General features: G+C 40.4%; 1 protein-coding gene across 2 annotated transcripts; it reads left to right on the forward strand.

Moving 5' to 3' along the window:
* Window positions 1–4,158: 4,158 nt before the first annotated feature.
* On the forward strand, window positions 4,159–27,870 carry cyfip2 (cytoplasmic FMR1 interacting protein 2). Of its 2 annotated transcripts, XM_061283999.1 has the most exons (30): window positions 4,159–4,333; window positions 11,231–11,380; window positions 11,448–11,537; window positions 12,346–12,423; window positions 13,095–13,196; window positions 13,331–13,512; window positions 13,610–13,706; window positions 13,949–14,077; window positions 14,181–14,285; window positions 14,365–14,453; window positions 14,547–14,784; window positions 15,505–15,657; window positions 15,828–15,967; window positions 16,053–16,200; window positions 16,608–16,761; window positions 18,825–18,981; window positions 19,060–19,156; window positions 19,232–19,308; window positions 19,397–19,505; window positions 19,591–19,710; window positions 19,799–19,998; window positions 20,066–20,153; window positions 20,282–20,425; window positions 20,521–20,611; window positions 22,162–22,292; window positions 23,534–23,606; window positions 23,708–23,802; window positions 24,192–24,430; window positions 25,886–26,033; window positions 26,152–27,870. In XM_061283999.1, the coding sequence occupies exons 2-30, from the start codon at window positions 11,264–11,266 to the stop codon at window positions 26,317–26,319; spliced, it is 3,759 nt and encodes a 1,252-aa protein (XP_061139983.1). In that variant the 5' UTR covers window positions 4,159–4,333; window positions 11,231–11,263; the 3' UTR covers window positions 26,320–27,870. The 2 variants fall into 2 exon arrangements, with proteins under 2 accessions (XP_061139983.1, XP_061139992.1); XM_061284008.1 differs by lacking the exons at window positions 23,534–23,606; window positions 23,708–23,802; window positions 24,192–24,430; window positions 25,886–26,033; window positions 26,152–27,870 and adding an exon at window positions 22,444–22,537.
* Window positions 27,871–27,886: the final 16 nt, after the last annotated feature.

The following is a 27,886-nucleotide window of genomic DNA, read 5'->3' on the forward strand; positions in this document are numbered from 1 at the left end:
TTCGTTTCATTGATGGTTCAGTTCCTTTAATCCATGGAAACGACGGACACACTAAAGCGGTAAGCTTGAGATGACAAAAATAATAAACTGCATTTCATTTTCATATTATTCTATGATGCCCTCGTTTTCAAAGTCAAAGTCTGCTTTATTGTCAATCTCATCATATGTCAAGACACACAAAGACACCGAAATTCCGTTTCCTCTATCCCACGGTGACGAGACATAGTACACGATAGACATACAAATAGACGACACAAAATAAAAACAAGAAGGCACAAACAATAAATAATAAATAATAAATAAATAATATGAGTGATGAATAAGTAATAAACAAATAACACAATAAATAAGAGGAGCAAAACTGAGCCAGTGTGCATACAGTAGACAGTAATAGCATTACGTTAGTCTTTCTGCTGATTTTAGAGCTGTGTGCTCTGTTTTCGCTTCTTGTGGGTGTATTTTAATTAGTTGTATCAGATGGATTGCATCGAAGGTGCTCTATTAGTCTTGGGGAACACAATAATGTGTTGAATTGATACGTTAGCTTCTCGCTAACGCGAGCATTAGCTCACTGGTTAACTTGACTGCAGTGCTTGTTTATAAGACACGTGCATGAATATTGGGAGGGGATTTATGTTGTTACGTATTATGTATGGTATGGACAAGTCTTCTGCCGTTGACATCTTTTAATCAAAAAGTTTACCGTGCAAGTAAACTCTACCTCCGCTAAAAAAATTCAAATATGTCCGACTGGAAAGAGAGGTGCCCATTTTGTGTTATGGAGGGACTGGGGTGTGAAGTAGCTCATTTGTATTTGAAGAGACTGCACCAAAACGACTTGCGCAAGTATAAATGAGGGACCTGTGATGCTATCAAAACAAGGAATTGAAAAAAAAACAGCGGGTTGCCGCCACGACAGGCACCGACCACCATATGGCCACAGCTCCAGTCGGCCGTCTCATCAATGGAGGCATGGAACATGGCCCACTCAGATTCAATGTCCCCTGCCTCCCCTGGGATGAGGGAAAAACTGTCAGACGTGGGAGTTGAAGCTCTTTCTGACAGGGGATTCTACCAGACATTGCCAGCAGGCCCTCACAGTACGTTTGGGTCTGCCAGGTCGGACCGGCATCTTCCTCCACCACCGCAGCAAACCCACTACCAGCTGGTGGGTTTCTCTTCACCTGAGCGTCCAAAACATGCGGCTGCAAATCTGATAACATGACTACAAAGTCGATCATCGGACTGCAGCCTAGGGCGTCAGGTGACCACACTTGTGTTGAACATGGTGTTTATTAAGGACAATCCATGTCGAGCACAGAAGTCCAGTATTAGAACACCGCTCGGGTTCAAAGTCAAAAAGTCAAAGTCTGCTTTATTGTCAACATCTTCACATGCCGAGACACACAAAGAGATCGAAATGACGTTTTCCCTATCCCACGGTGACAAGACATATTACACGATAGACATACAAGTAAACGACGCAATATAAAAAACAAGAAGGCACAAACAATAAATAATAAGAGTAACAATAAATAATAAATAAATAGATAACACAACGAATAAAAGCCAGTGTGCATACAGACAGTAAAAGTACAGGACGCTACGCAGAACGGGGAAGCGAGTTCAGGATCCTGACAGCCTGGAGTATGAAGCTGTTTGAGAGTCTGGTGGTGCGGGAGCGCAGGCTTCTGTACCTCTTCCCAGAGGGCAGAAGCTCGAACAAAGAGTGAGCGGGGTGACTCACATCACTCACAATCGTGGTCGCCTTGCTGGTGAGATGGGAGGTGTAAATGTCCTTCAAGGAGGGGAGCGAAGCACCAATAATCTTACCAGCCGTGTTCACTATGCGCTGCAGGGCCTTCAAGTTGTAGTCAGTGCAGCCGCCACCCCAAACAGCAATACAGCTGGAGAGGACGCTCTCAATGGTGCCGCGGTAAAATGTAGTCATGACGGCCGGAGGGGTGCTCGCTCGCCTGAGTTTCCGCAGGAAGTACAGGCGGCGCTGGGCTTTCTTTGTCAGTGATGTGGTGTTGGTGGACCAGGAGAGATCCTCACTGATGTGCACCCCCAGGAACTTGGCGCTGCTCACTCTCTCCACCACAGCACCGTCGATGGTCAGCGGCAGGTGTTGGGTGTGACCCTTCCGGAAGTCCACAACAATCTCCTTGGTCTTGTCGACGTTCAGCAGGAGGTTGTTGTCCCTGCACCACGTGGTCAGAAGGTCAACCTCCAGCCTGTATTGAGTCTCGTCTCCATTGGTGATGAGACCCACCAGAGTCGTGTCGTCAGCAAACTTCACTATACGGTTGTTGCTGTAGGTTGCAGTGCAGTCATGCGTCAGGAGGGTGAAGAGCAGCGGACTGAGAGCACACAGCCTTGGGGGGCCCCCGTGCTCAGCGTGATGCTGGCGGAGATTTTGTTGCCAACACGTACTACCTGTGGCCTCTGACAGAGGAAGTCCAGTAGCCAGTTGCAGAGGTTCTGATTGGGGGCGGGTGTTCCTCCCAATCCCGCCCTTCCAGGTCTCACTGTCATTGCCCACGAGAGCATTGAAGTTACCCAGCAGAACGATGAAGTCCCCAGAAGGAGCACTCTCCAGCACGTCTTCCATGGACTCCAAAAAAGTGGGTACTATGAGCTGCCGTTTGGTGCATAGACACAAACAAGAGACAGGACCCGTCCCCTTCACCCGAAAGCTCTTGTTCACTGGGGTGAACCCCAATGTGCAGGCGCCCAGCCGTGGGGCCAATTAGTATATCCACACCCTCTCAAGAGGGATTGTACCAGAACCCAAACTGTGTGTGGAGCCAAGTCCGACTATGTCTAGTCAGAACTTTTCTGACTCCCACACTCCTTTCCTGCGAGAGAGGTGACATTCCATGTCCCGAGAGACAGCTTTTGTAGTCGGGGATCGGACCGCCAAGGTCCCCGCCTTTGGCCTATGTTGTCAAAGAGGTAAAACATCACTATAAGTGTGTATCAGTACAGTACAAGAGTATAGACTGGACTGCATTACACATGAGGTGTCCCTATTATTTGGCTTCTCTCAGTTAAATAAGAACCCAAGTATGCAAGTATACCAAAAGAAGAGTACTGTGGGTCATCCGCAGCGGGTGGGGAAAAGCAACCTAACAAAGTCCAAATACTTGGTTAGAGAGAAAAAAGTTATTATTAGCTAATTTTGCATCTTCAGTTAGTCAGTTCACAGCAGTAACCAAAAGCAAAGCAAAGGCTACACATTGTTTTGATGGCATAACATTTGAGCCAACTTTTGCTCTTAATAACAGCAGTGTATTTTCTTCTCAGTACGAGCGCTAAGTAAGTTACCGTATTTTCCGGACTATAAGGCGCACCTAAAAACCTAAAATCTTCTCAAAAGCCGACAGTGCGCCTTATATATGGACTAAATTCCTAAATTCAAACTGGCCCAAAGTATTGTGTCATGAAATCAAGCATAAGTGGCCTGCTGAAGACTATGAATCATGAATCAAAAAGACTATGGATCATTATTTTGTGATTATAAAGTCATTTGTTGTATCTGAAGTTGAAATAAAAAAGATAAAATGGAGAATGATTTGATTTGGATTAAAAATCTGACATGATGCATTAATGGTGCGCCTTATAGTCCGGTGCGCTTTATATAAGGATTAAGTTTTAAAAGGAGCCATTCATTGAAGGTGCGCCTTATAGTCCGGTGCACCTTATAGTCCGGAAAATACGGTACTCTCATTTGTGTACAGAGAAATATTTTCTTAATGTTTCAAAAGTTACTGGTAGTGTACAAGATAGTTGAAAAGAAACCCAACTAAATCTACTTTTAAACATTTCGGTCTAACTTCTACTTCATTGAGGACACTTTAAATATAAGTAACTCCTATTATCTCTCCTCAATTAACTTCCAACAAATCACGGGATTCAAGGATATTTCAAATGTCACATTAGTGTAATTTGTAGTTCAACACGTAGACTTACAATATCTAGAGCAATATCAAAAATTATATTAAATATTATTTGATGCACTTATATTAAAAGATGGATGTTTGCTGTGGACACGAACCATCGAGGAAAGCCGATCACGTTTGACTCATTGTCATCCTGATCATGTCGACGCCAGTGAGACTGTCCCTTTAAGAAACTGCACTTGCAGCCATTTTCTGCTCTTTGTGTGGGGTGGATTAGAGCTGGGGAGGCACTGGGGCAAAAAGATATAGCGCGCATCAGTCTCGTCTCAAGACGTGCTAAAAGGCGGAGAAGAGGTCGGAACGGCGTCGCAGACCGGACTACTGTCCGCCCGCCTTCCTGTATCGTCGGACGGACATGAGATTTGCAGGTATGTGGCCGCCTTGCTACGGATGAAGCGTCTCTCGTAGATGAGCGTGGTTTCGCCTATGATGTGATCTGTGTACTGATGATGGCTGGAGAGTGAGCGAGAAGCTCATTTTTCCGCCTCACTTCCTGCTCACACGGTGCATCATTCTCGGTTTTATTTAGTGCTTACACATAGTAGGTATTATTTAGTGCTTACAGACATTAGTGGGTCGTTGGGCGTTCCTGGCTGATAGACGAGAGGCAGACGGCTCTCTTTTATTATTCCCACACACGGAATTTCCGTTAGCTTCCAGCGGCATCGTAGCTGATGTGAGATGGGTGGGGTGAAGAGAGCGCAGCAAGTGCACGGATGAGTGATGGAGGCCACGCGATTTTTCTCCTTCTCAAATGAAGAGGGGAAACTTCCACTGTGGTATTTAAAATGAAGTCGTCTGATAACCGACTCGCTATTTTGTGTTAGGAGGTTCAACGTGGCTATGAGAGTGAACGAGGTGTCAACATTGGAGAGGCTTCATTGCTCTCACGGTGGCACGCCTGCGGGCTTGTGACTGATGCTCAAATGACATTCAGTTTTCGCCTACTTCTGCTCCACGTCCAAATGAACAATTTCCAATGTAATCACGCGATCGTGCGCACTGCATACTTCCTTATCTCCCACGCCTTCCGCACTATTTTGAATGTGTGATTCAGCCCCTCACCCAAAGCTGTGATGTCACGATTTGTAGTTGACCTCATGCTTTACCAAATATTACTCTCGTCTAGACCGTGAATTTTCCTCCAAAGCGCCATTCCAGCTCTCAAAACACATCATTGGCTACAACTGAATGATCTAATGACACCCAGTGAGTAGTTTCACGCATTGTGCTTTACACCAAATATAAGGCTCTGTTTTGATTGCAACAATTCAAATCTTAGTGGATTGAAAATGTGTTTGATATTGTGGTTGTTTGAGTAGTTGGTATTTGGACAACACTACGTCATCTGATGTGTCTCTATTTTTTGAATTTCTGAATATCACCACATAAACTGGGCAGAATGATCTTTACTGAGAGGTATTCCATGATAAACATTTGTTTCAAATGGCAAGCCTATAATTTTTCGGGACATCAAAGTCAAAGTCTGCTTTATTGTCAATCCCTTCATATGTCAAGACACACAAAGAAACCAAAGGAAGGCACAAACAATAAATAATAAATAAATATGAGTGATGAATAAATAATAAACAAATAACAATAAATAAGAGGAGCAAAACTGAGCCAGTGTGCATACAGCAGACAGTAAGCATCGCGCAAAGTACAGGACGCTATGCAGAAAGGGGGAGAGAGTTCAGGATCCTAACAGCCTGGAGTATGAAGCTGTTGGTGAGTCTGGTGGTGCGGGAGGGCAGGCTCCTGTACCTCTTCCCAGAGGGCAGAAGATCAAACAAAGAGTGAGCGGGGTGACTCACATCACTCACAATTGTGGTCGCCTTACGGGCGAGATGGGAGGTGTAAATGTCTTTCAAGGAGGGGAGTGAAGCACCAATAATCTTACCAGCCGTGTTCACTAACAAACTGGACATGTTAGTGTTCATAGGGTTTTTTCTTAAGATCATCTTCACATTCAATTCTCGAGCAAATATATAGATTGTTTGTTATTACCACAAAATCACGGAGATTCTTTTGTCATGCCTACAGAAAATTTCATCACAATACTTTCTTGATCAAAATGAGACTGTTAGCTCGTTATGCACTCTCATTTAGCTAAAAATATCCAAAAATAAGAAAACAGTCCCTGCGATTTAGTACAGTGCAACATATAATTCATTGTAAGCAATAGTCACCATAATTAAGGTATTACACAGACGATACCCTTTTGGGTAGATGTGTATTCTAATTACAGGGCTCGAAACTAACGATTGCCCGATTGCCCGGGGCAAGTAGCGATGGCAGACGGGCAAGTAGAATTTTTCCTCACTTGCCCGAACTTGCCCTGCCATAATACCATGTTTTCAAGCTGTAAAAAGACGATTTTGTGCATAATTTCTCGCAACTTCTGCCGCTTCTGGTCCGACATTTTGTTTTCTAGGGAGCGGTTAGTTTCTCGTGTAAGTCTGCAATACATTGATAACGGCAAAGCGCTTCGTAATTAAATGCATGCTCCCTCACCCGTCCCTGGCTCTTCTGCGCCTGCGCACCAGCAGAGCTTGTTTCCGGTTGAATTTTGGTACTACAGTAGACTAGTGTGGTTTAATTGCATCAAAAGTTCTACACTGTATTAAAACAGGCTGCAGGCACAATATGATGGAATAAAAACATATGAAGGCAAAACTTATAGTGTTGTCTTTTTTTATTGCAAAAATGTGTCGGGCAAGTAAAAATCCACTCCAAAAAAATTCGGGCAAGTAAAATTTTGTTTCGGGCAAGTAAAATTTTCTCCAACTTGCCCGAGGGCAACTTGGGCAAAAAATAAGCTTCGAGCCCTGAATTATATATTTTTGTTTTTATTGTAGATCTGTTTTGTTTGTGTAATGTAGTCTTCTTAATGGTGTGGCTATGCACAATTTACTAAACAAGCAGTTTCATATTTCTGACAGATAATCTGACATTCTATTCTTGACATTGTGATAATGTAATGCCTCTAGGTGTAAAGAGAACAATGCTTATAGTTATAGTTATATTTGCAGCAAGGTCCACAAGTGGGTACCATGTCTCCTTCACATTTATTGCTTTGGATTTGAATTGTGGGTATTCAGGCTCCCCCTAGCATTCCCGAAACCATGCATATTAAACAGCCATAAGACAGAAAAGACCAAATAAATATCGATGTTTGGTTCTTCTGTTTGTTTGTAATGCTAACCTTAACCCTCCCAACCCTTTGCTTTCTGTGTTACACAGAATAATGAATGTGTTTTCGAACAAGCGTCCATTGTAACTGCTCTAAAATAAAAACATGTCATTGATGGGGTCAGGTCATACTTGCCAATGTCCAATACTGTACACGTCACAGACTTTGCTGGAACGTGTGTTTGGAAATGCTCTGGAGTGGTTTTGTTTGGTGGGGGTGAATCAATGTAACAAAGGCAACCCCCGGGGCAGGGGACTACATTGAGTAGTGTGACCCTTTACTTGACACACTTTCGCTCAGTGTGTGTTGAGTAGTATCAGACTCTAGCCATGGTTCTCTGCAATAGTATAAAATAAATATTCCTTTGCCATAATACTTTGAATTGCACTGTCATAGATTTATTAATTTAATAATCCAGTATGTTTATCTGAGTGATGGAAGTAAATTGTCCATGTTACCTTCTCATTTGTTTCTCACTGTTTGATTGTCACAGGGTCACTTTCTCATGCAAGTTCATTGGTTGATCGTGTCATGAATAGAGCTACCTTAAATTGTAAATCATGGAAGAACTGCTTAGTCACCTGCCATCTGTTATCCACAGACTTCACTGTAGACATCAACGGTATCTGCGCCTATTGGATGTCTGCCATTCATGCCCACACCTATTTGTAATTTTGTCTATTGGAACTGAAATTCGCTAAAAAACTCACCTGAGCCCATTCGGCAATACCATAAGGTGCGAGACGATGGTTCCAAATCCCTTGCCAAAAGGGAATTATTATTTTGAAATAATGTCATAGCATATTAACAGGACATGGATCGCCTAGGGCAGTTGAAGAACAATGATAATGTTTACATGCAGTCAATAACCCTTTTAAAATCAAAATATTGGCAGTATTCATTTTTTATCAAATCCCTGTAAATGCGCACAGAAACCTGAATATGTCCTTAATCATATTTTTAAATTTTTGAATAAGACCCCTGGACCCCTCCTTTCTAAATCAAACATCTCGGTTTGTAAACCCGATCAGGTTACCTCTTCCTAAAATTGGACCAAAAGATTTTGTTACTTTTAGTCAAAGAGGGAAAAAGGTGAATTTCCTTCCCAAATGAAAATTATGCAGCACGTCAAACGTAAATGCAAAGCTGAATAAAATAAAAAGTCCTAATCTCGGGTTTGTCAAGTTTTCAGTTTTGTCAAGTTTTCAGTTTTTAGAACAATCGCAGCGATTGAGTACTATTGCAGGGTTTTATTTTCTGCAGAATGTTTAACAGTGCAAGTAACAATAAATCCATCACACAGATACATGCACGCACACACATACACACCCACAAAGACTACCGCATGACTTTGATCTTTAAATCTTTGTTTATGATGTTCGAAATAAAGATATCAATTAAAAAAAAAAAAAAAGTTGCCTATAATGTTATTCATTAATATGGTTAATACTGACCAAGAAAACCCCTCCAAATCGTATAAAATAGGCCTAGCTCTTCTAAACACCATTGTGAAGAAGAGGGGCCCTTTGCTGTGTAAAGGAGATGAGCACACATGCACACTCTAATATAGGGTAGGAAAGTTTATTCAGCCAACTTAAGCTTTAAAGGCCTGTGTTCACAAATGTGAATAGGCTCAGCAGCTCTGTTAAACGCTAGTCACGTCTACTAAGTTGTACTTTTCCATAAGGACAATAATTACATACCGGTCTTTCTGGGTGATCCAAGTCTATAAAATCAAAATCTTGTATTTGGAACAACTTTGTACATTATCTCTTTGAGGTTGTTTCCGAGTATTGTGTTTTCCGCACCATAAGGCTTCGGGCTGAGGTGCAGACTCGATTTGTGGGGGCTATTTTGTACTTAATCCACGCATAGGGATCACCGCATTATAGGGTGCATGCATGCCATGATTTATGGTGAACAAGAAAAACGTAATGAGAGCGAGACAGTGAGTTTGGTTGTACTTTATTCTACTATTTAATCGTGAACTGTACTGTACTCACATTATTGTTAATCCATATTCATACACAAATCGGTCAAAGTCCTCATCTTCTATATGTGACAGTTGGGCAAGTTCGCCATTACACATGCCAAGTTCCCGCTCGTCATTGTTACGTTCTTTGGCGCCAGCTTCCTACATGTTCTCCCCATCCCTGCGTGGGTTTCCTTCAGTGCTCTGGTTTCTTCATTCCAAAGAAATGCATGGTAGGCTGATTGAGCAGTCGGATTTGCTAGTAGGTGTGAGTGAGTGTGAATGGCTGGCAACCAGTTCAGGTTGTCCCCTTCCTACTGCCTGAAGTACGCTGGGATAGGCTCCAGCTCGCCCGCGAACCTTGGGAGGAAAAAAGGTTTGATGGATGGATGGATGGATTGATGGATGGATGGATGGATGGACGGACGGACAGTCTATATCAGGGTTCACCGATTCTGGTCCTCTGGGTCCGGTGTACAGCATGTTTTCCATGTCTCACTGCTGCAACATGCCTGACTCAAATGATCAGCTTCTGTACACATTGCTGTTTATCTGATCATTTGAATTGAGAATGTAGCACCAGGGAGACATAAGCAGGACACCAGACCCCGAGGGCTGGAATTGGTGAGCTCTGGTCGATATATTATTAATTCATTTGAGTAAATGAAAATGATGAATGAATAAGGTCAACAATGTGATGTTTTGCAGTACCAGTGCACAGGTGGAAACTCAGAGTCTGAGAAGGTCACACCTAATAGTTTATTCTGGCTCATTTATTTTCCACATGCATCTTTACGTTTCTGGCTGTGCATATTAAACCGATTATTGGCCCTGTCAACTTTGTCTGTGGGGTCAGATATACGCACGAATTCCCAGAGACCCATGATGAGCATTAAGAGCTTATGTTGCCGCAGTTGTGCTAGTAGTGATTGGCATGAAAAAAAAGGGCAAAGGCTGCATTTTCTCAAGAGGAACACTACATTCCTAGCAGCATTGAAGATGATGTATTACATTAATTATATATTGCTTCCGGAGTTGGGCATCCTATCAGACGCTCTTGCTGATGAGTGCCCATTATGACGAAGATAGGTGATAGATGGCAAAATTAAAAAATAAATAAATAAATAAATGAATAAATAACAGACTAAGCGCCTACAGAAGTGGGGTTTTGTCTCACTAACCAGGCGGCATGGTAGAGAACTGGTTAGCATATCTGTCTCAAACTTCAGGGGTTGAGGGTTCGATCCCAGCTCTAGACATCCTGTGTGGAGGCTGCATGTTGTCCTCATGCCTGCGTGTGTTTTCTCCGGGTACTCCAGTTTCCTCCCACATTCCAAAAACATGCATGGTAGTTTTGGCCATAGGTATGATTGTGAGCGTCAATGGTCATTTGTCTATGTGTGCCTGCGATTGACTGGCAACCAGTTCAGGGTGAACCCCACCTAGTTCTCAGAGATCGCTAGGATAGGCTCCAGCACGCCTGCAAGCCACGTGAGAAGCTGTTCGGATGGTGAATGAATGAATGAATGAATGAATGAATGAATGAATGAATGAATGAATGAATGAATGAATGAATGAATGAATGAATGAATGAATGAATGTGTAATGGGTGGCGGCACTGTGATATTGCTAATTTTTGTTTATTTTTGTTTCATCATTGATGAATGCCAAATAAAAATCAGTAACAATAATAATTTATAAAAATGAATGGAAACTATTTTACAATAAACTTTCATGCAAAATCCATTTTCGGACGATTAATCGATGTAATGATACACATAATAATGAATTCTAAATTATTCAATAGTGACAGCCTTAGATGGCAATGTGCCTTCTGCTTGCGGTACATCCACAGATTTGCACAATACTTGGTATTAATGCTAACTAAGTTCTGCCTCCACTCGTTCTGCTTTTACGTACTGTCACCACGGGTTCTTTTTCCACACTCTGGTCTCTGCTTTTCTAAGTAGAAGTAGCTTGCTCCACCCCATATAGCTGACTGTGGTCGTCAAGACACCGCAGACAAAACGCATAATATGTCAAGTCACTCTGTAGGATTTTTATTGGCTATTCATCTCATGTTCTCTTTCCGTCTTTCAGACCTGAGTGTGGTGTGAGTGAGGTTTTGTAACCATGACGACCCACGTGACCCTGGAAGATGCCCTATCCAATGTGGACCTGCTGGAGGAACTGCCCCTCCCAGACCAGCAGCCATGCATTGAACCCCCTCCCTCCTCCATTATGTACCAGGTACAACCCCACCCATGCTGTCACCTGACAAGTGTCTCACTCTGCTCACTAATCTCTTCTTCTCCAGGCCAATTTTGATACCAACTTTGAAGATAGGAACGCGTTTGTGACTGGCATCGCTCGTTATATTGAGCAAGCTACAGTCCACTCCAGCATGGTGAGGCCTGCTTTCTATTTTCAAACAGTTCAATGTGACTGGCCTCAATAGTATGGGCATCCGGTTTGTTCTTTCCCCATCTAAAAAGTACAACAAAGCCAAATGTGATGTGCAGCCTCTGCAAATTGATTACAATTTTGATATCACCATGATCACACAATTGAGCCAGGCAAAGTTCCTCTCAACTTCCTCCTCCATGAATGATGTTGTAAGGTGACTAGTGTGACTGGACTTACAAATAGGGGAAGCTGTGCTTTATTCAACTCTATTTCATCGGGAAGTCCCACTTAAGCTGAAGCCAGTCTATTTGAGGATACTAGAGCAAGAGGGACGTGTCTCACCTCACCTCTTTCTGAATGGAAGAATTGTTCCTCTGCTGAAATATTAATAAAGTGCACATTCATTATGGAACAGGTTACTCATCTGAGAGCAATTGTATGTGCGATTCCATGAAGACATTCTATCTTAAACACAAACCTCCACATAGTAAAATGCTAAACAATTAATTGTCAAAATGCTGTGTGCAATTAACAAACGTAAAAAAAAAAAAAAAAAAATTGCTCAAATGTTCTTTCGGTTTGAAAAATGTATGCTGTTTTTTCATTGAAGATGTTCTATCAGTTTATTTTTATTGTATGTTTGGTACTAATGAGGCGGAAAGTAAGCATACTTGACACCATTAGGTAATGACCATAAAGTCATTAGCAATATAAAGTTAGAATTTTTATTTGAATTGGATTATGACAGGAGATGTTGTTCACATGGTTGAACATCATTCACATCATTATTACTTTTTCACTTTGTGCAGAATGAAATGCTGGAAGAAGGACATGAGTATGCAGTGATGCTTTACACTTGGAGAAGCTGCTCTCGAGCTATTCCGCAGGTAACACGCAAACTAATGTTGTTGGTGGACTCATACTTTACTTTCAATTCACAGTACTATAGAATTAAGTATGGTGTTTGTTGTATTGTCATCTTCAACCCACAAGTTCCTCTTTTGATGGGTGGGGGAGAATACCTCTCACACATCAAGAAAACACCCAAAAAATATTCTATAGAACAACACGTGTCAAACTCAAGGATCATTTGATGTGGCCCGCAAAGACAAATTGTGCATCAAATTTGTGTGTCATTACTAAAATTGAAAATTGTCTTCACTTTTAATAATATCTATTTTTTTTAATATTTGACCAGTTTTTACTCATCTGATTTGAAAACGAGTTATTTGTCAGTTTGTTTTGTAGCTTTTACTGTATATAATATGAGGTGCTCATACATTTATTTGGGTTGACAGTCATATTGGCCCTCTGAAAGAAGCTATGACTACAATGCGGCCCGCCCAAAAAATTACTTTGACACCCCTGCTATAGAAGGTGTATTCATATTTTATGGAACCACTTGTCAGCATTCTTTTATTTATCGGAGCAACTTATCATGTACTTCAGCATTAGGTCCTGAATTCACTCCAAATTTGAAATGTCCACAATTAATTTGTAGTTCCATATCAGAATTGCATTGGCAAGATATGTAATGGTGCTCTCTTGTGTTTATTAGGTGAAATGCAACGAACAACCCAACAGGGTTGAGATCTACGAGAAAACAGTGGAAGTGTTGGAGCCAGAAGTTACCAAGCTCATGAAGTTTATGTACTTCCAAGTAAGACATTTTTATGTGATTATTTAAGCATCTGTAAAGACATAAATGGCTAAAGCAAGTACTATTTTATATCAACCAAATATTGCTGCAAATAGTTCTGTGTTATGGTTTTCAATTCCTTTTCCCTTATGTAGCGGAAAGCTATAGAACGTTTCTGTAGCGAAGTGAAGCGTCTCTGCCATGCTGAGAGAAGGAAAGACTTTGTTTCTGAGGCCTATCTGCTCACTCTGGGAAAATTTATCAACATGTTTGCTGTACTGGACGAACTGAAAAACATGAAGTGTAGCGTAAAGAACGATCATTCTGCTTATAAAAGGTACTGTTTCATGGACACATGTAGTAACCTTTCTCTTTATTGCATTTGCTTTTCCAAACGGGAACTGGTTCTTATGTTGGACTCTCTTTGTCTCCAGGGCTGCTCAGTTCCTGAGGAAGATGGCTGACCCTCAGTCCATCCAAGAATCTCAAAATCTTTCAATGTTCTTAGCCAACCACAACAGGATCACTCAGGTTTACCTGTTAATTAATCCTTGGATTATCCCTTCCAAATTGTGTAATTTTACTGGTCCATGTTGTGAAGCCTTGCTGGTATCACCAGCAGGACAACAACAGCGTTCTGGTTTTGCTAAAAAGCTACTGTATTGTTGGTAGAACCAGTACCTACAGTGTATTCCAAAAAATGTCTGAATGTCTAATTATAGATTTACAAACTTTGAACATTCTCTCCTTCCTGTTGTTGTGTGTTTTTGTAGTGCCTGCACCAACAGTTGGAAGTGATTCCAGGTTATGAAGAACTTTTGGCAGATATTGTCAACATCTGTGTAGATTATTATGAGAACAAGATGTATTTGACTCCAAGTGAGAAGCACATGCTTCTCAAGGTACAAACATTTAATGCTTTCTTACCCGATCTTTTACGGTAGTCATGTGCTTCAGCTTGCCTTTTTCCACATTAAAACAACACGTATGTACCTGTCATGTCAGGTGATGGGGTTTGGTCTGTACCTGATGGATGGAAATGTGAGTAATATCTACAAACTAGATGCCAAAAAGAGGATCAACCTTAGCAAGATCGACAAGTTCTTTAAAGTAAGACTTTGACCTTTTCAATGGATCTATGTCCAAAATCAAACCAATCAGAAGAGACTTTTTTTGGTGTTCGTTTAAGCTTCAAGTGGTGCCACTATTTGGAGACATGCAGATAGAGTTGTCCCGCTACATTGAGACAAGTGCTCACTACGAGGAAAACAAGTCCAAGTAAGAAACCAATTAATACCCACTTTCATATAAACGTCTTTCCATCCTTTCTTGAAGCATATGAGCCCTCCCGTGTCTCCCCTTTGTACACAGATGGACGTGCACCCAGAGCAGCATTTCACCACAGTACAACCTATGTGAGCAAATGGTGCAGATCAGAGAGGACCACATTCGCTTCATCTCTGAGCTGGCGCGCTATAGCAACAGCGAAGTGGTGACGGGCTCAGGTCTGGACAGCCAGAAATCAGATGAGGAATACAGAGAGCTTTTTGACCTTTCACTGAGGGGTCTACAGTTGTTGTCCAAGTGGAGTACGCATGTCATGGAAGTTGTGAGTAATACTTGTCAAATTACCAAGGAAAGCTTGCTGACGGGTCGGTCGCACATTAGAGTTGGTAGACCTGCACAATATTTTTGTGATCCAACACAAGAGCCGTATCAGAGAGTTTACCTATGAAGATGATAATCTGGCGTTTTTTTTTGTCTCCTTTTTTTTGGCACCTTACTCAATTACCGGAGAGGATTTTTTTCCCTCTCGTGCAATGAAATTGAAAACAAAAAAACATTTCAGTTTGGGGTATGATGTGTCTACATCACAATTAAAGGGATTCAAAAGTGTTCAAACTTTTATTTGTACCGTATTTGCATGGGTATTCTCAGGGCGCCATGGCTTCTTTCAAAGTTTTAAAACCATACAGTAAATATGCATAATAGGCTGTAAATTGCAAATTGATATGGATGTGAGTATAAATGATTGTTTAGTTTGTACAGTGTGTGATTGACTGATGGCCAGTTCAAGTTGTACCTTGCCTCTTGCCCAAAATCAATTGGGACCACATAACCCATGAAAATAAGTAGACTGATTTGATGTTGTAGTTGTAATTGTACACGAATGAAACATAACATAAATATATGAATATTAACTAAAACATACCCATTCAAACTGAGAATAATACATCTCTTGTATTATAGTAGGATTGTGTAGGTGTACCCGATGAGCTGTATTCTTAAAGTCACCATCATAGTAATCGAACTTTTTTGGCTTTTTCAGTATTCGTGGAAGCTGGTCCATCCCACAGATAAATTTTGTAACAAGGACTGTCCGGGCACAGCAGAGGAGTATGAACGAGCCACACGTTATAATTACACCAGCGAGGAGAAGTTTGCTCTGGTGGAAGTGATTGCCATGATTAAAGGTCTTCAGGTACAACAGACCCCTGGTCTCTTTACACTTTTGAGATGATTTATTCATGCTCGCATTCTGACAAACAAAGCCGCTTTTGTCTATCATCTACATATTTTGATAATGTTCTTGCTGTTACAAGTGTGGTGCTAAACATTCAGTACTCATGCCGATGGCGTTGTGACTATCAGGTCCTGATGGGCCGAATGGAGTCCGTTTTCAATCAGGCTATCAGGAATACCATCTACGCAGCTCTGCAGGACTTTGCCCAAATGACACTTCGAGAGCCTCTGCGCCAAGCTGTGCGCAAGAAGAAGAACGTCCTCATTAGGTACATAACTATCATATGATCAAAAGTACAACCCACCCATTCAATGTATTGTGTGGCTCCATCATCCCATTTTCTTTCTTTCCAGTGTTCTTCAAGCTATTCGTAAAACCGTTTGTGACTGGGAGGGGGCGAGGGAACCTCCAAATGATCCGTGTCTGAGGGGGGAGAAGGACCCTAAAGGAGGTTTTGATATCAAGGTGCCGCGGAGAGCTGTGGGACCTTCTAGCACACAAGTAAGTGTCATTGGAGTTATTACCAGCAAAAGGGACAGACATGACGACACAAATGAGCATCAAGTCAAAATGCTTTGTTGTGTAATTCCTCTCAACTAACGTTTGTTTGCTAATACTGTACACTCATCAGCCACTTCTTTTATTACATTAATGCAAGACAATTAAATTCAACACAGTTTGTTCCCATCATCGGTAATATACTTAGTTTTAATTTTCTTGATGGTTACTGCTGCAGTTGGAGCAAGAGTAGTAGTGTAGTATTGCAATTGCTCTTACAATTAATTGTATAGTACAGTATAGTATGCAATAGAGTTGCTTTTGTAATCAATCTCATTAAACTGTCCAGTGTGTAGTGCATTGTGTGCGGTTTCTTCCTTCTTCAAAGTCCCTCTTTGTGTTCCCTGCAGCTGTACATGGTGCGCACTATGTTGGAGTCATTGATCGCTGACAAGAGTGGCTCTAAAAAGACGCTGCGCAGCAGTCTAGATGGACCCATTGTGGTCGCCATAGAAGACTTTCACAAACAATCCTTCTTCTTCACACACTTGCTCAACTTCAGTGGTGAGGACAACATCTCCTCTTTGAACAAGGCAGTTGGGGTCAGTAGTGGTTTTTAGCACGGACGACACAAGGCAGCATTTTTTTTATGTCACGTGGGGGGTGGCATGAGCAGTGGCTTCAATCCTCAAGCCTGGTGATCATTTCCAAGAGACCCGTTTGTCTCCCGGTAGAGCCTGGCAGCACAGTTCATGGCAGCATCAATTTATTTTTTCTGCGTGTTCTTGGAGTGTTTTCACCAAGTGTAGCAAATCTGAACAGGTTCACCCCACACCAAGTCAAGTTACAAGAGGGACACTAATTCTAACAGCAGCCCTATTAGAATAAATCACCCCACGAGAATAGGTACCCCCTTCCTATTTTAAAACGGTGAACCTTCGACGTCAACTGACTTTTTCTTCCTGGGGATGTTTTCACCAAGTGTAGCAAATTTGAATAGGTTCCTCCCTCCCCAAACACGTTTACAGGGGGTACTAATTGTAACAGCAGCCCTATTACACTAACTCAGTGCTTCTCAAATAGTGGGGCGCGCTAAATGATCAACAAAACATAATTACACTTGTACATTTAAACAAAAATGTGTTATTTTGAAAACATTGCTAGCTATCATGCTAAAGTCAATGGAGGAGCCCATTTAAATGCTAAATGAAAATTAATGAAATAAACGTTCACACACAAAATCTCGATCTCCGAGAAACAGCTCATTTTAATAGAGACTCTATTAATTGAACTCTAACAATTTAACTCTTAGATTTGAATCGTAACTTCATTTGTTCTCATCCTAAGCGTGTAACTCTATCCATGCATGGCACTACACTGCCCCTAAGAGGCCAAAATGCACAGAAACATGTATTTGTTTAAAAAAACAAAAACAATTGCTATTATTCCAGTTTATTCTTATTTTACTTCCTTGCTAATCTATTTAAATATTTGATATTATAGTTATTTAGATTTTGAATTCTATTTAAAGATGAGTTTTCAAAGATTCAAGGTATTTTCTTTTCAAAATTCAAGAATTTTTTCTTTTACTAACACACATTTCCACATGAAATTGTGCGAAATACGATCTCTCAGATCCCAGGTTAGCAAAGTTTTTAAATCACTAATCAATTTCAATCAAAATAGTCAGGATTTTTATTTCTTCCACAATCATCCAGGCCTCAATTAAACACCATTGAGATTTGATATTATAGTTATTTAGATTTTGAATTATATTTAAAGATGAGTTCTCAAAGATTCAAGGAATCTTCTTTTCAAAACTCAAGAATGCAAAGATCCAAGGACTTTTTTTTCTTCTTTTACTAACACACATTTCCACATGAAATTGTGCAAAATACAATCCCCCAGATCCCAGGTTAGCAAAGTTTTTAAATCACTCATCAATCTCAATCAAAATAGTCAGGATTTTTATTTGTTCCACAATCATCCAGGCTTCAATTGAACACCATTGAGATGAACTTGACCCAAGTTTGAGAGTCAGGGCCTCTTGTCTCTGACTTCTGACCTTACAAATGTTCATTTCCGAAAAACAGGCCCCAAAGTGTTGCAGAAAGCCTTCCCAGATAAGTGAAAATGGTCCCCCTAACACACCAAATTTAATATTAAGTTCATTTTGTGTCTAATAGTTGTATGCTTGCGATGCTTTACTAAAGTTAAAAGTTAAAGTCCCAATGATCGTCACACACACACCTGGGTTTTTTTTGTCCTCTGCATTTAACCCATCCCCGTGTGATTTTAATCCATCCCCTGGGGGAGAAGGGAGCAGTGAGCAGCAGCGGTGCCGCGCTCGGGAATCAGTTCGTGATCTAACCCCCCAATTCCAACCTTTAACGCTGAGTGCCAAGCAGGGAGGCAATGGGTCTCATTTTTATAGTCTTTGGTATGACCCGGCTGGGGTTTGAACCCACAACCTTCCAGGCCCAGGGCAGACACTCTACCACTAGGCCACTGAGCTCGTTCTACATAACAGGAGAACTGTAAAAAAAAAAAAATTAGTCAAGTGTATTAATGTGCATTTATTTGACGAAATACTGCACCTCACTTTGTTGTGTTCTTTCAATGTCCAGAGGCCCTGCAGCAGTGTTGTGACTTGTCCCAGCTCTGGTTTAGAGAGTTTTTCCTTGAGCTGACCATGGGTCGCAGAATCCAGTTCCCTATTGAGATGTCCATGCCATGGATTCTCACTGACCACATCCTGGAGACCAAGGAACCGTCAATGATGGAGTGAGTCTGACTTTCTTAACAAATCAAATGGGTTTTGAGCAAAATGGTTTGCATTTAGTGTTTTCTTCATCTGCCTAGATATGTGCTGTATCCACTGGATTTGTACAATGACAGTGGCTACTATGCTCTCACGAAGTTCAAGAAGCAGTTCCTTTACGATGAAATTGAGGCAGAGGTATTAAGGGTTAATTCAATTAAAATGTCATTATTCGATGTCATTATCTTGAAATGTTTTTTTCTTCCTTCACAGGTAAACCTTTGCTTTGATCAGTTTGTCTACAAGTTAGCTGATCAGATATTTGCCTACTACAAAGCAATGGCTGGCAGGTAGGAAGTGTGAATTGGTTTTATTAAGTTTGATGTTGTTGTCGCAATATCTTGTACCTATTTAAGAGGTCCCCCCCCCCTCCCACAGTGTCCTGCTTGATAAACGCTTCCGGGCAGAATGTAAAAACTATGGGGTGATTATACCATACCCTCCTTCAAACCGCTATGAGACATTGCTAAAACAGAGACATGTGCAGGTACTGAAAACAACTCAAGCATATTGTATAACTGGGCAGTGCACATATTTATTTATTTTTACTCTGTTCCTTCTGTGTGCTACAGCTTCTGGGTCGCTCCATTGACCTGAACCGTCTTATCACCCAGAGGATCTCTGCTGCCATGTATAAATCTCTGGATCATGCCATCAGCCGCTTTGAAAGCGAGGATCTCACATCTATTGTGGTAAAGATCACGTACCGTAGCCCAATAAAATAGTTCAGCTTTCAATATAAGTTTTAAACGCAATACTTTGCATCGCACTTGGGGTCAGGAGTTGGAGTGGCTTCTGGAGATCAACAGACTCACTCACCGGCTTCTGTCTAAGCACATGACCTTGGACAGCTTTGATGCCATGTTCCGTGAGGCCAATCATAACGTCTCAGCTCCCTACGGTCGAATTACACTTCATGTTTTTTGGGAGCTCAATTTCGATTTCCTCCCTAATTATTGCTACAACGGATCCACAAACCGGTCTGTCTGTCTTTTCAGATGCACCTTATATAAATAGTGAATTGTTTTAAGCATGTTTTCTTTTCAGATTTGTACGCACAGCCATTCCTTTCACCCAAGAGCCTCAGAGAGACAAGCCAGCCAATGTACAGCCTTACTACCTGTATGGGTCCAAGGTGTGCCACAGTCTGCCACACATTTAATTTTCAAAATGATTTTTCAACTCCTTGGGTTGAAACCGACTGTCACTGTATGTAATTTGCTGGCTGATACTGACTTTCTTTGTCTCCTCTTTTCCTCCTAGCCTCTGAACATTGCCTACTCTCACATATACAGCTCATACAGGAACTTTGTTGGCCCACCTCATTTCAAGACTATTTGTCGTCTTCTTGGTTACCAAGGCATTGCTGTTGTGATGGAGGAGCTGCTAAAGATTGTCAAGAGCTTGGTATTCATCATCATTTTCCACTTGGCCTTCCTAAACATGTCCATTCCACCTATTCTTTATGGAATCTTAACATGACGTGCATCGTCTTTCTGTAGTTACAGGGCACCGTTCTGCAGTATGTAAAAACACTCATCGAAGTTATGCCCAAAATCTGTCGCCTACCCCGCCACGAATATGGCTCCCCAGGTAAGCCTTTGTCCTTTGTTATGACCGTAAATTATCCGCGCTTTACCATCATTAATTTGTATAGAAAACTTCATGTAACAGTGGAACCTTCAAAGTCAAAAGTCCTACAATTTGGAGCTCAACCACAATACTCAGAAAAGAATTATGCATCAAAAGTCAAACAAATTTTGAAGATGTCAAACTAGCATAATTTTTAAAATGTCAGGATTTACAGTATCTTATTTCATTGGGTGGGGTTTGGTTTGGGCGTTGAAGTTGCCACCAATGAAAGTTACCAGATAGGGATAAAGTGTAATAACAGACCAAAAATTGGAAAAGGAAATTATGACATAGGAGTTTGACTCTGTATTCAGCACAATATGACCAGAGGTGTGCAATTTTGCCAAGCCGTCTGGGGTCTGTTTTTGTGTTGCGTGCAAGTCTAGTGTGATGCACAGTCAAAATCTGCGCAGAGGCAAACTAGACTGGGTTTTAGTGTTTTTGCAGATACACACAGCTTGGCACAAATAAAAACGTCCGTTTTGCCTTTTTTTGGCAAGAATGCAGCTGACTAAATTAGCCATCAATCTAAGAGCGCGAGAGAGAGAGAGTGCCAGATGCTGTATTTTACATAACAAAAATAAGTTCTGATATGCTGAAATCCATCCAGGAATTGGAAGCGCACAAAGTATGTTTTAAAAGAACTGCAAGCAGACCTCCATGGCCGGGCGATGTCAAGTTACTCCGGGAGATCATAAATCTGTGAAATGTGCATGTGGAGACCACCATAGCTGTGCTGCAGCTATATCATAAAACTATGATAAAGATGATGATGCTAATGATGATAATAATAATAATGTATACAATTAAGTGATTTTTAGGATGATTCAAAGGGTTATGCTGTTTTCATATTTATGAATGAAAAACAATGACATCCACCACACATGTCAGTGAAGCTCACAAAGCCCCAATCAATTTCAGCAAAATTGTTTTAGGCTGTTTGTGTAATTAGTTGGATGTGGCTCCAGCTAGCGTAAAATCTAGAGGGCGTTTAACCAGCAAATTGTCAGGTTGAAGAAATATTTGCCGATGTCAGAGGAGGCCAAATCCCAAGAAAGCATATTTTACAGCTTCAACAACGGTAATCATATTTTACAGCTTCAACAACGGTATCACTGGAAAGTTATAGGAAGGAGTCAGGCATTTAAACCATAAAACCGTACACCACTTTGCATCCTATTCAAAATGGCCTTCTTGCATGTTGACTAGACCCACAAATTCAGATTACATTTTTGTCAAATGGCATATACCCATGAGAAGGTTTTAATAATCCTTAGATTACGAACGTTCTGACCCAAATTGCTTGTTATCCTCTCATGCTCTGTCGCCATGTGGGTGAACAAATTCCTTTTCGATTCATCCCAGTAGTCTTAGATTATTAGAAGTATAGGTGTATTTTTCCCAAACACATTTGATTTGGTAAAGTGTGGCGAGGAATAATATTTTATAGTTTTGTAATGTCCATCTGATAGAAAGAGTACGGCGAGATTCCCATACTCTTTTCGTTGTAGGGATCTTGGAGTTCTTCCACCATCAACTCAAGGATATTATTGAGTATGCTGAGCTCAAGACAGATGTCTTCCAGAGCTTAAGGGAGGTGGGGAACGCCATCCTCTTCTGCCTGCTCATCGAGCAAGCTCTGGTAAGACTAACTCTATGGCTGACGTGACAGTTTGAGCTGGTATAATAAGAGGCACCAACCTGGACTGTGCATGTCTTATGTCGTTCGTCTGGGAGCCTGAAGTTTTCTGCCTTAATTAAGATATTAATTTTCTCTAAATCACTTATCACAGGCGGTCTTTCAGGCCCCAGTCTGAGTGCTGCAGTGAGTTTAATCTTGAAACTATGATTCTATTTTTCATTGCACGCTGGCATCAACCACAGGTGGTAAGGACATGGGTTTTGTATATTGCTATCTAGATAACTTTGAAATGAGTTGTTTCTTTCTTTTCTTCTCATTTTAGTTTGGCTTGCTGTGTTTCTTTTCTCTGTACTGTTTGCATGACATGATTTATATCCCATCAGGCCTACAAAACATTGTGATCTAAAGAAAGGCAATTAGTGATAAAGCCATAACAAGCTACTGTATAAGAATCCCAATGTGTTTTTCATCCACTGAGGAAAGTGTATCACATTTTGGGAGGGTTGCCTTTGCAGTTGTATGCTTCCATACATTTATTCCGATTCTAGATGCATGTTCTTGTTTGCACATCTGTCTTTCTTTTAAAACTAACCTTTTTAAATGCACATTTGTACATACATTTAACATTCTTAGGTGCATGTGTCTTGCTTTTTATTATTGCACGGCTCTTCCTGTCATGAATGCACAAATAAATTATTTAGCATTCTGCTTCATTTAGTTTAGACAGTTCCATTATTCAATAAGAACAGTTTTGGGAAAACCTTTTTTGCTCTAGAATGACTATGTCCATGTGTACAAAGAAAAGTCCATAATACCGCCTTTTGTCATTGAAAGACTTGAAAGGTCTGTCCTTAACCCCCAAAAAAGACATTTTGCATCAACTAGAACCCGTCTTGTGTGTCTGGCCTTCTCCAATCAACCCAATTCCACATGCTTTCATTTTCACTGCCAAATCAACAGTGATACTGACACCCTTAAAAGTGTATTTTACAAATTTTCTCATTGTTTTAAACTACCAAAACCATACCCAAACATTAGACATTAGATTCCTCAGATGTAGACATTGAATTGACACAGCATACATAGACTGTGGATAGGAAAGTATGGTGAATGAATAAGAATTTAATATCACTTCATGGCTTGCATGCATGCTCTGGAAGGTTGTTTTTATTGTTTGTGTGCTTTCTTTTAAATTACAGTACATTCAAATTGTTTTATCTTGTATACTTTTTTAATATCAGTCACAGGAAGAAGTGTGTGACCTTCTTCATGCTGCCCCCTTCCAAAACATTCTGCCGAGAGTATACATCAAAGGTATTTATGGCTAGAAATTATTCAAACAGAATGGATGAGTCTTTGTTTCTTTTTGAGTGTGTAACACACGTCACATTAATAAATGTTCCTGTGATGTGTAGAGGGAGAGCGTCTGGAAGTGAGGATGAAAAGGCTCGAAGCAAAGTATGCCCCTCTTCACCTTGTGCCTCTGATTGAGAGGCTGGGGACCCCTCAGGTATCTTTAAACTAAAAATATATATATATATATATATATATATATATATATATATATATATATATATATATATATAAATAATAATATATATATATATATGTGTGTGTATATATGTATATATATATATGTGTGTGTGTGTGCGTGCGTGTGCGTGTGTGTGTGTGTGTATACGTATACGTTTATATAATAAAAGTAGACTAAAATAGTCAGAGACAATTCTGACCAAAATAAAAATAGGTATCAAAGGCTCAGACCTTTATTCGACTAAAACATGACTCCATTAAGAAGTGTATGAACATGACCAAAACTAAAATGACAGCAAAGAATAGACTAAAACAGTTTGCCCAAAACACCACTAATGTAATTTCATTGTTTTGTCTTTCTGGTAGCAAATTGCCATTGCACGTGAGGGAGATTTGCTGACCAAAGAGCGCCTGTGCTGCGGCCTTTCCATGTTTGAGGTCATCCTGACCCGCATCCGGAGCTTTTTGCAAGATGGGGTGTGGCGCGGGCCTCCTCCCACCAATGGTGTCATGCATGTCGACGAGTGCATGGAATTCCATCGCCTCTGGAGTGCAATGCAGTTTGTGTATTGCATTCCAGTGGGCACTCATGAGTACACAGCAGAGTGAGTAACGCCAGATTGATGTACGTATGTCAAAATGGAAGGATGTACTGTGGAAGAATTAAAGAACACGTCTCTATTTCAAGACTGACTGCCAATAAGTGAGACAAGACACAAGCGGTCAAAGAAACAAAAACAATATGATGTACCAAGAAAGCATACATAAACCCTACCCTGTAGGCCTGCTGGGTGAGAGGCCTGGTCCTAAGGTCTGCCACAATACCAATTTTTTTCAGACTGATACCACTACGAGTAGTCACTGATAACAAATACCAATAGTAATTTGGAGACCTAAGATAGTTCCAAGCATGATTAAATTAAAGTCCAACGTAGAGTTAATCCAGTTATTCCAAAATTTTTGCAGATTCATGGACAATCAAAATAATCTTAGCTCACTCCTAAGCAGTCTACCCTTCTGCGCTGAGTGCATGATGACTTCCAGGTCAGATACATATATATGAGAGCTGGCCGTTATGACTGGGGTTGCATTGCAAAAAACTTGATGTGTATCCGATATCGGACCACATATGAGACCGACGATGGTTAGATTTTGAAAAAAAAAAAAAAAATCAGAATTAATCTGTTCCGACTGAAAATCAGATACTGGTTGCATGCGGGCAAAAAAAAAATCCAATCTGGATTGCATTTGCTAGCGATTTGAACCAGAACAAAGCCTTAAAAAAATCCAGCGGGACTTTTGTTATGGATCCAAACTGGTTTAATTGTTTGGAGATCAGATTCTGTAGCACTGGTCATGTTCTTACCACCAGGTAAATTTAGGGAGCCTTTTTAAACTGATACCAATACAAGTACTCAATTATGAAATAGTCACAGATACTGATATTAAGGAAAACTCCCGCCAAATACAACAATGACAGATAATATATAATATAGATGTAGCAGTTTTCCTTAAAATTGTATGGAATATATGACAATTTTTCATTCTTCTAACGTCTACTTTGTGGTTCCTATTAGTAAAACGGCCACAAGAGAGCAACCGATACTGGTATCGACCTCTGCTACAAGTACCGATACCTTGAATAAGGCTGGTATTGGCAAGGATACGATACCTAGTATCGGTACGCGCCCATCCCTCATAAAAATATTTATACCAAGTACTATTTCTGAGATATTTCTGAGATTTCTGTGCCTTACCTTACTTGAATCAATGTGCCTGTGGCTTTAGTTAATATTTGTAATACCGTAATTTTCGGACTATAAGTCGCACCGGAGTATAAGTCGCACCAGCCATAAAATGCCCAAAAAAGTGAAAAAAACCATATATATGTTTATATATAAGTCGCTCCTGAGTATAAGTCGCCCCCTCCACCCAAACAATGAAAAAAAAAAACGCGACTTATAGTCCGAAAATCACGGTACTTAACTCCAAACACATACAGTTGCAATTAACCACGGTAAGTCAGACGTGTAGCATTACTTGTGTGTTTTGACGTTTAGGCAGTGCTTTGGGGATGGTCTGAACTGGGCCGGCTGTGCTGTCATTGTTCTGTTGGGACAGCAACGTCGTTTTGATCTCTTTGACTTCTGCTACCACCTGCTCAAAGTCCAAAGACAAGACGGCAAGGATGAGATCATCAAAAATGTGGTGGGTATACTATAACTGTTTCCGAACACACACAAATGAACACATATATTCAGTGTTGAATGTTCATCCCATTGTTGAATAACTGCAATTCATATATTCACTATTGTCTTTTTCACAGCCACTAAAGAAGATGGCAGACCGCATCAGGAAGTACCAGATTCTTAATAATGAAATCTTTGCTATCCTAAACAAGTACATGAAGGCTGTGGAGACAGACAGTTCCACTGTGGAGCATGTTCGCTGTTTCCAGCCTCCTATACACCAATCCCTGGCTACCACTTGTTGAAAACCAACATAAGCATAAAGCATACAATGAAACACACATTCCTGACGGATGTGATGCATTTTTTTTTTGCCAATCTCTGGTCTCCTTCAATTTGGAGTTACTTGAATTTCTCCTCACATTGGCTAAAAGAAATTAAAAGATGAATCATCTCAAACTGAGAATGCTTGCAGTAGTGAAAACTGCGAGACCAGAGGTGGAGGTATATCTTCACATCTTATTTTATTTTAACATACACATGACTCATGCATGCCCTTTCTTATTCTTTCAACTGCATACTAGAATGGATTATGTACGCATATGACAAAATAGTACTTCAGGTCTGTGAATCTGTGAATCACAGAATAAGGTAAATATGATTTTTTTGCTGATTACTCTGATGCTAATCCCTCAAGTTGACAAAATAAATCTGAGCAACAAAACCAGCTGCACTACTTACTACAGATGCTATGGGCTCACATCTGGTGACCAGAATATCTTTTTCTCATTGATGTAATCATCTGGTATGCCTAGACAGTTTTCTCTCTATACATTTACTCCATACATTTACGTAATTTCTTCAATGATTTCCTGACTTTAAAGGGAATGATGTGCTCTGGCTGGTTTCATTTGCTTTTAAGGATTTCACCACCTCCTAACCCCTCTGTTTATCACGATACAATTTTTTAATTCAACGCTAGTCTCAATGTAAATTTTACAGTCGAATTAAGTAAAGTGTTGGGTGTCGTAATTGTTCTTGTTTTACTATGAATAATTTTATTTACACATCATTGGTATACTTGTCTGCTACTGACTGGAAAACTAACTTCTTTTTCGTTCTTTTGCCCGTCGAACAATTTTTATATACTGTTCATGAATACACTGATGGTATTCCTTATTTAGAAAGAAAAAACAATGATGGGTGAACATGTTTTGCTTTTTTCCGGCGTTTTAAACAACAAAAACCTCTCAGTGTATGATGACAGTGCTGTACTAGATAAACCAGTTTGGAGTGTGTGTGTGGCTCACGCTGGTTAGGTAGATGTATGAAATGAAGCAAACATGATACAAAAAGTTACATAGAATAATTTACGCATTTCTTGAATATAGTCGGTAATGATTATTGTTGGCCATTTTTACTTTAGCTTTAGCAGTGCTATCAAGATAAGCTAAATTAGCCCTATTTTTTCACAGGAATCACAAATTACTTATTCAGCAGTAACCCCTACCTTGTGAACTTTTTCTGAATAATTTTTAATTAAGAAATGTTGTTTTGTAACTCTATCTTTTTATTATATTTATTCAACTTTGATTAGTTGTTAATTTGCAGGTTTATCTAGTAAAAAAGGCACAAATGTATCATTGCGAAACCTTAGCATGAAAGTGTAATTTATTGTCATCAATGGCTCCATTTGTGACATGAGGCTTTGTTTAAGTGATTGTACCAGTGACCATGTTTTGAAGTCAAGTATTAAATAAAAATGGAGAAAAGATTATCAAATGTACAACAGTGGTCCTGCATTGGATTAGAAATTATGTTGTATTTCCATGAAATAAAACATTCTTAATTGAAAATTAGTGTCATGCTTGA

Source organism: Syngnathus typhle, linkage group LG1 (genome assembly GCF_033458585.1).
Source record: "Syngnathus typhle isolate RoL2023-S1 ecotype Sweden linkage group LG1, RoL_Styp_1.0, whole genome shotgun sequence".
Lineage (NCBI taxonomy): Eukaryota > Metazoa > Chordata > Actinopteri > Syngnathiformes > Syngnathidae > Syngnathus > Syngnathus typhle.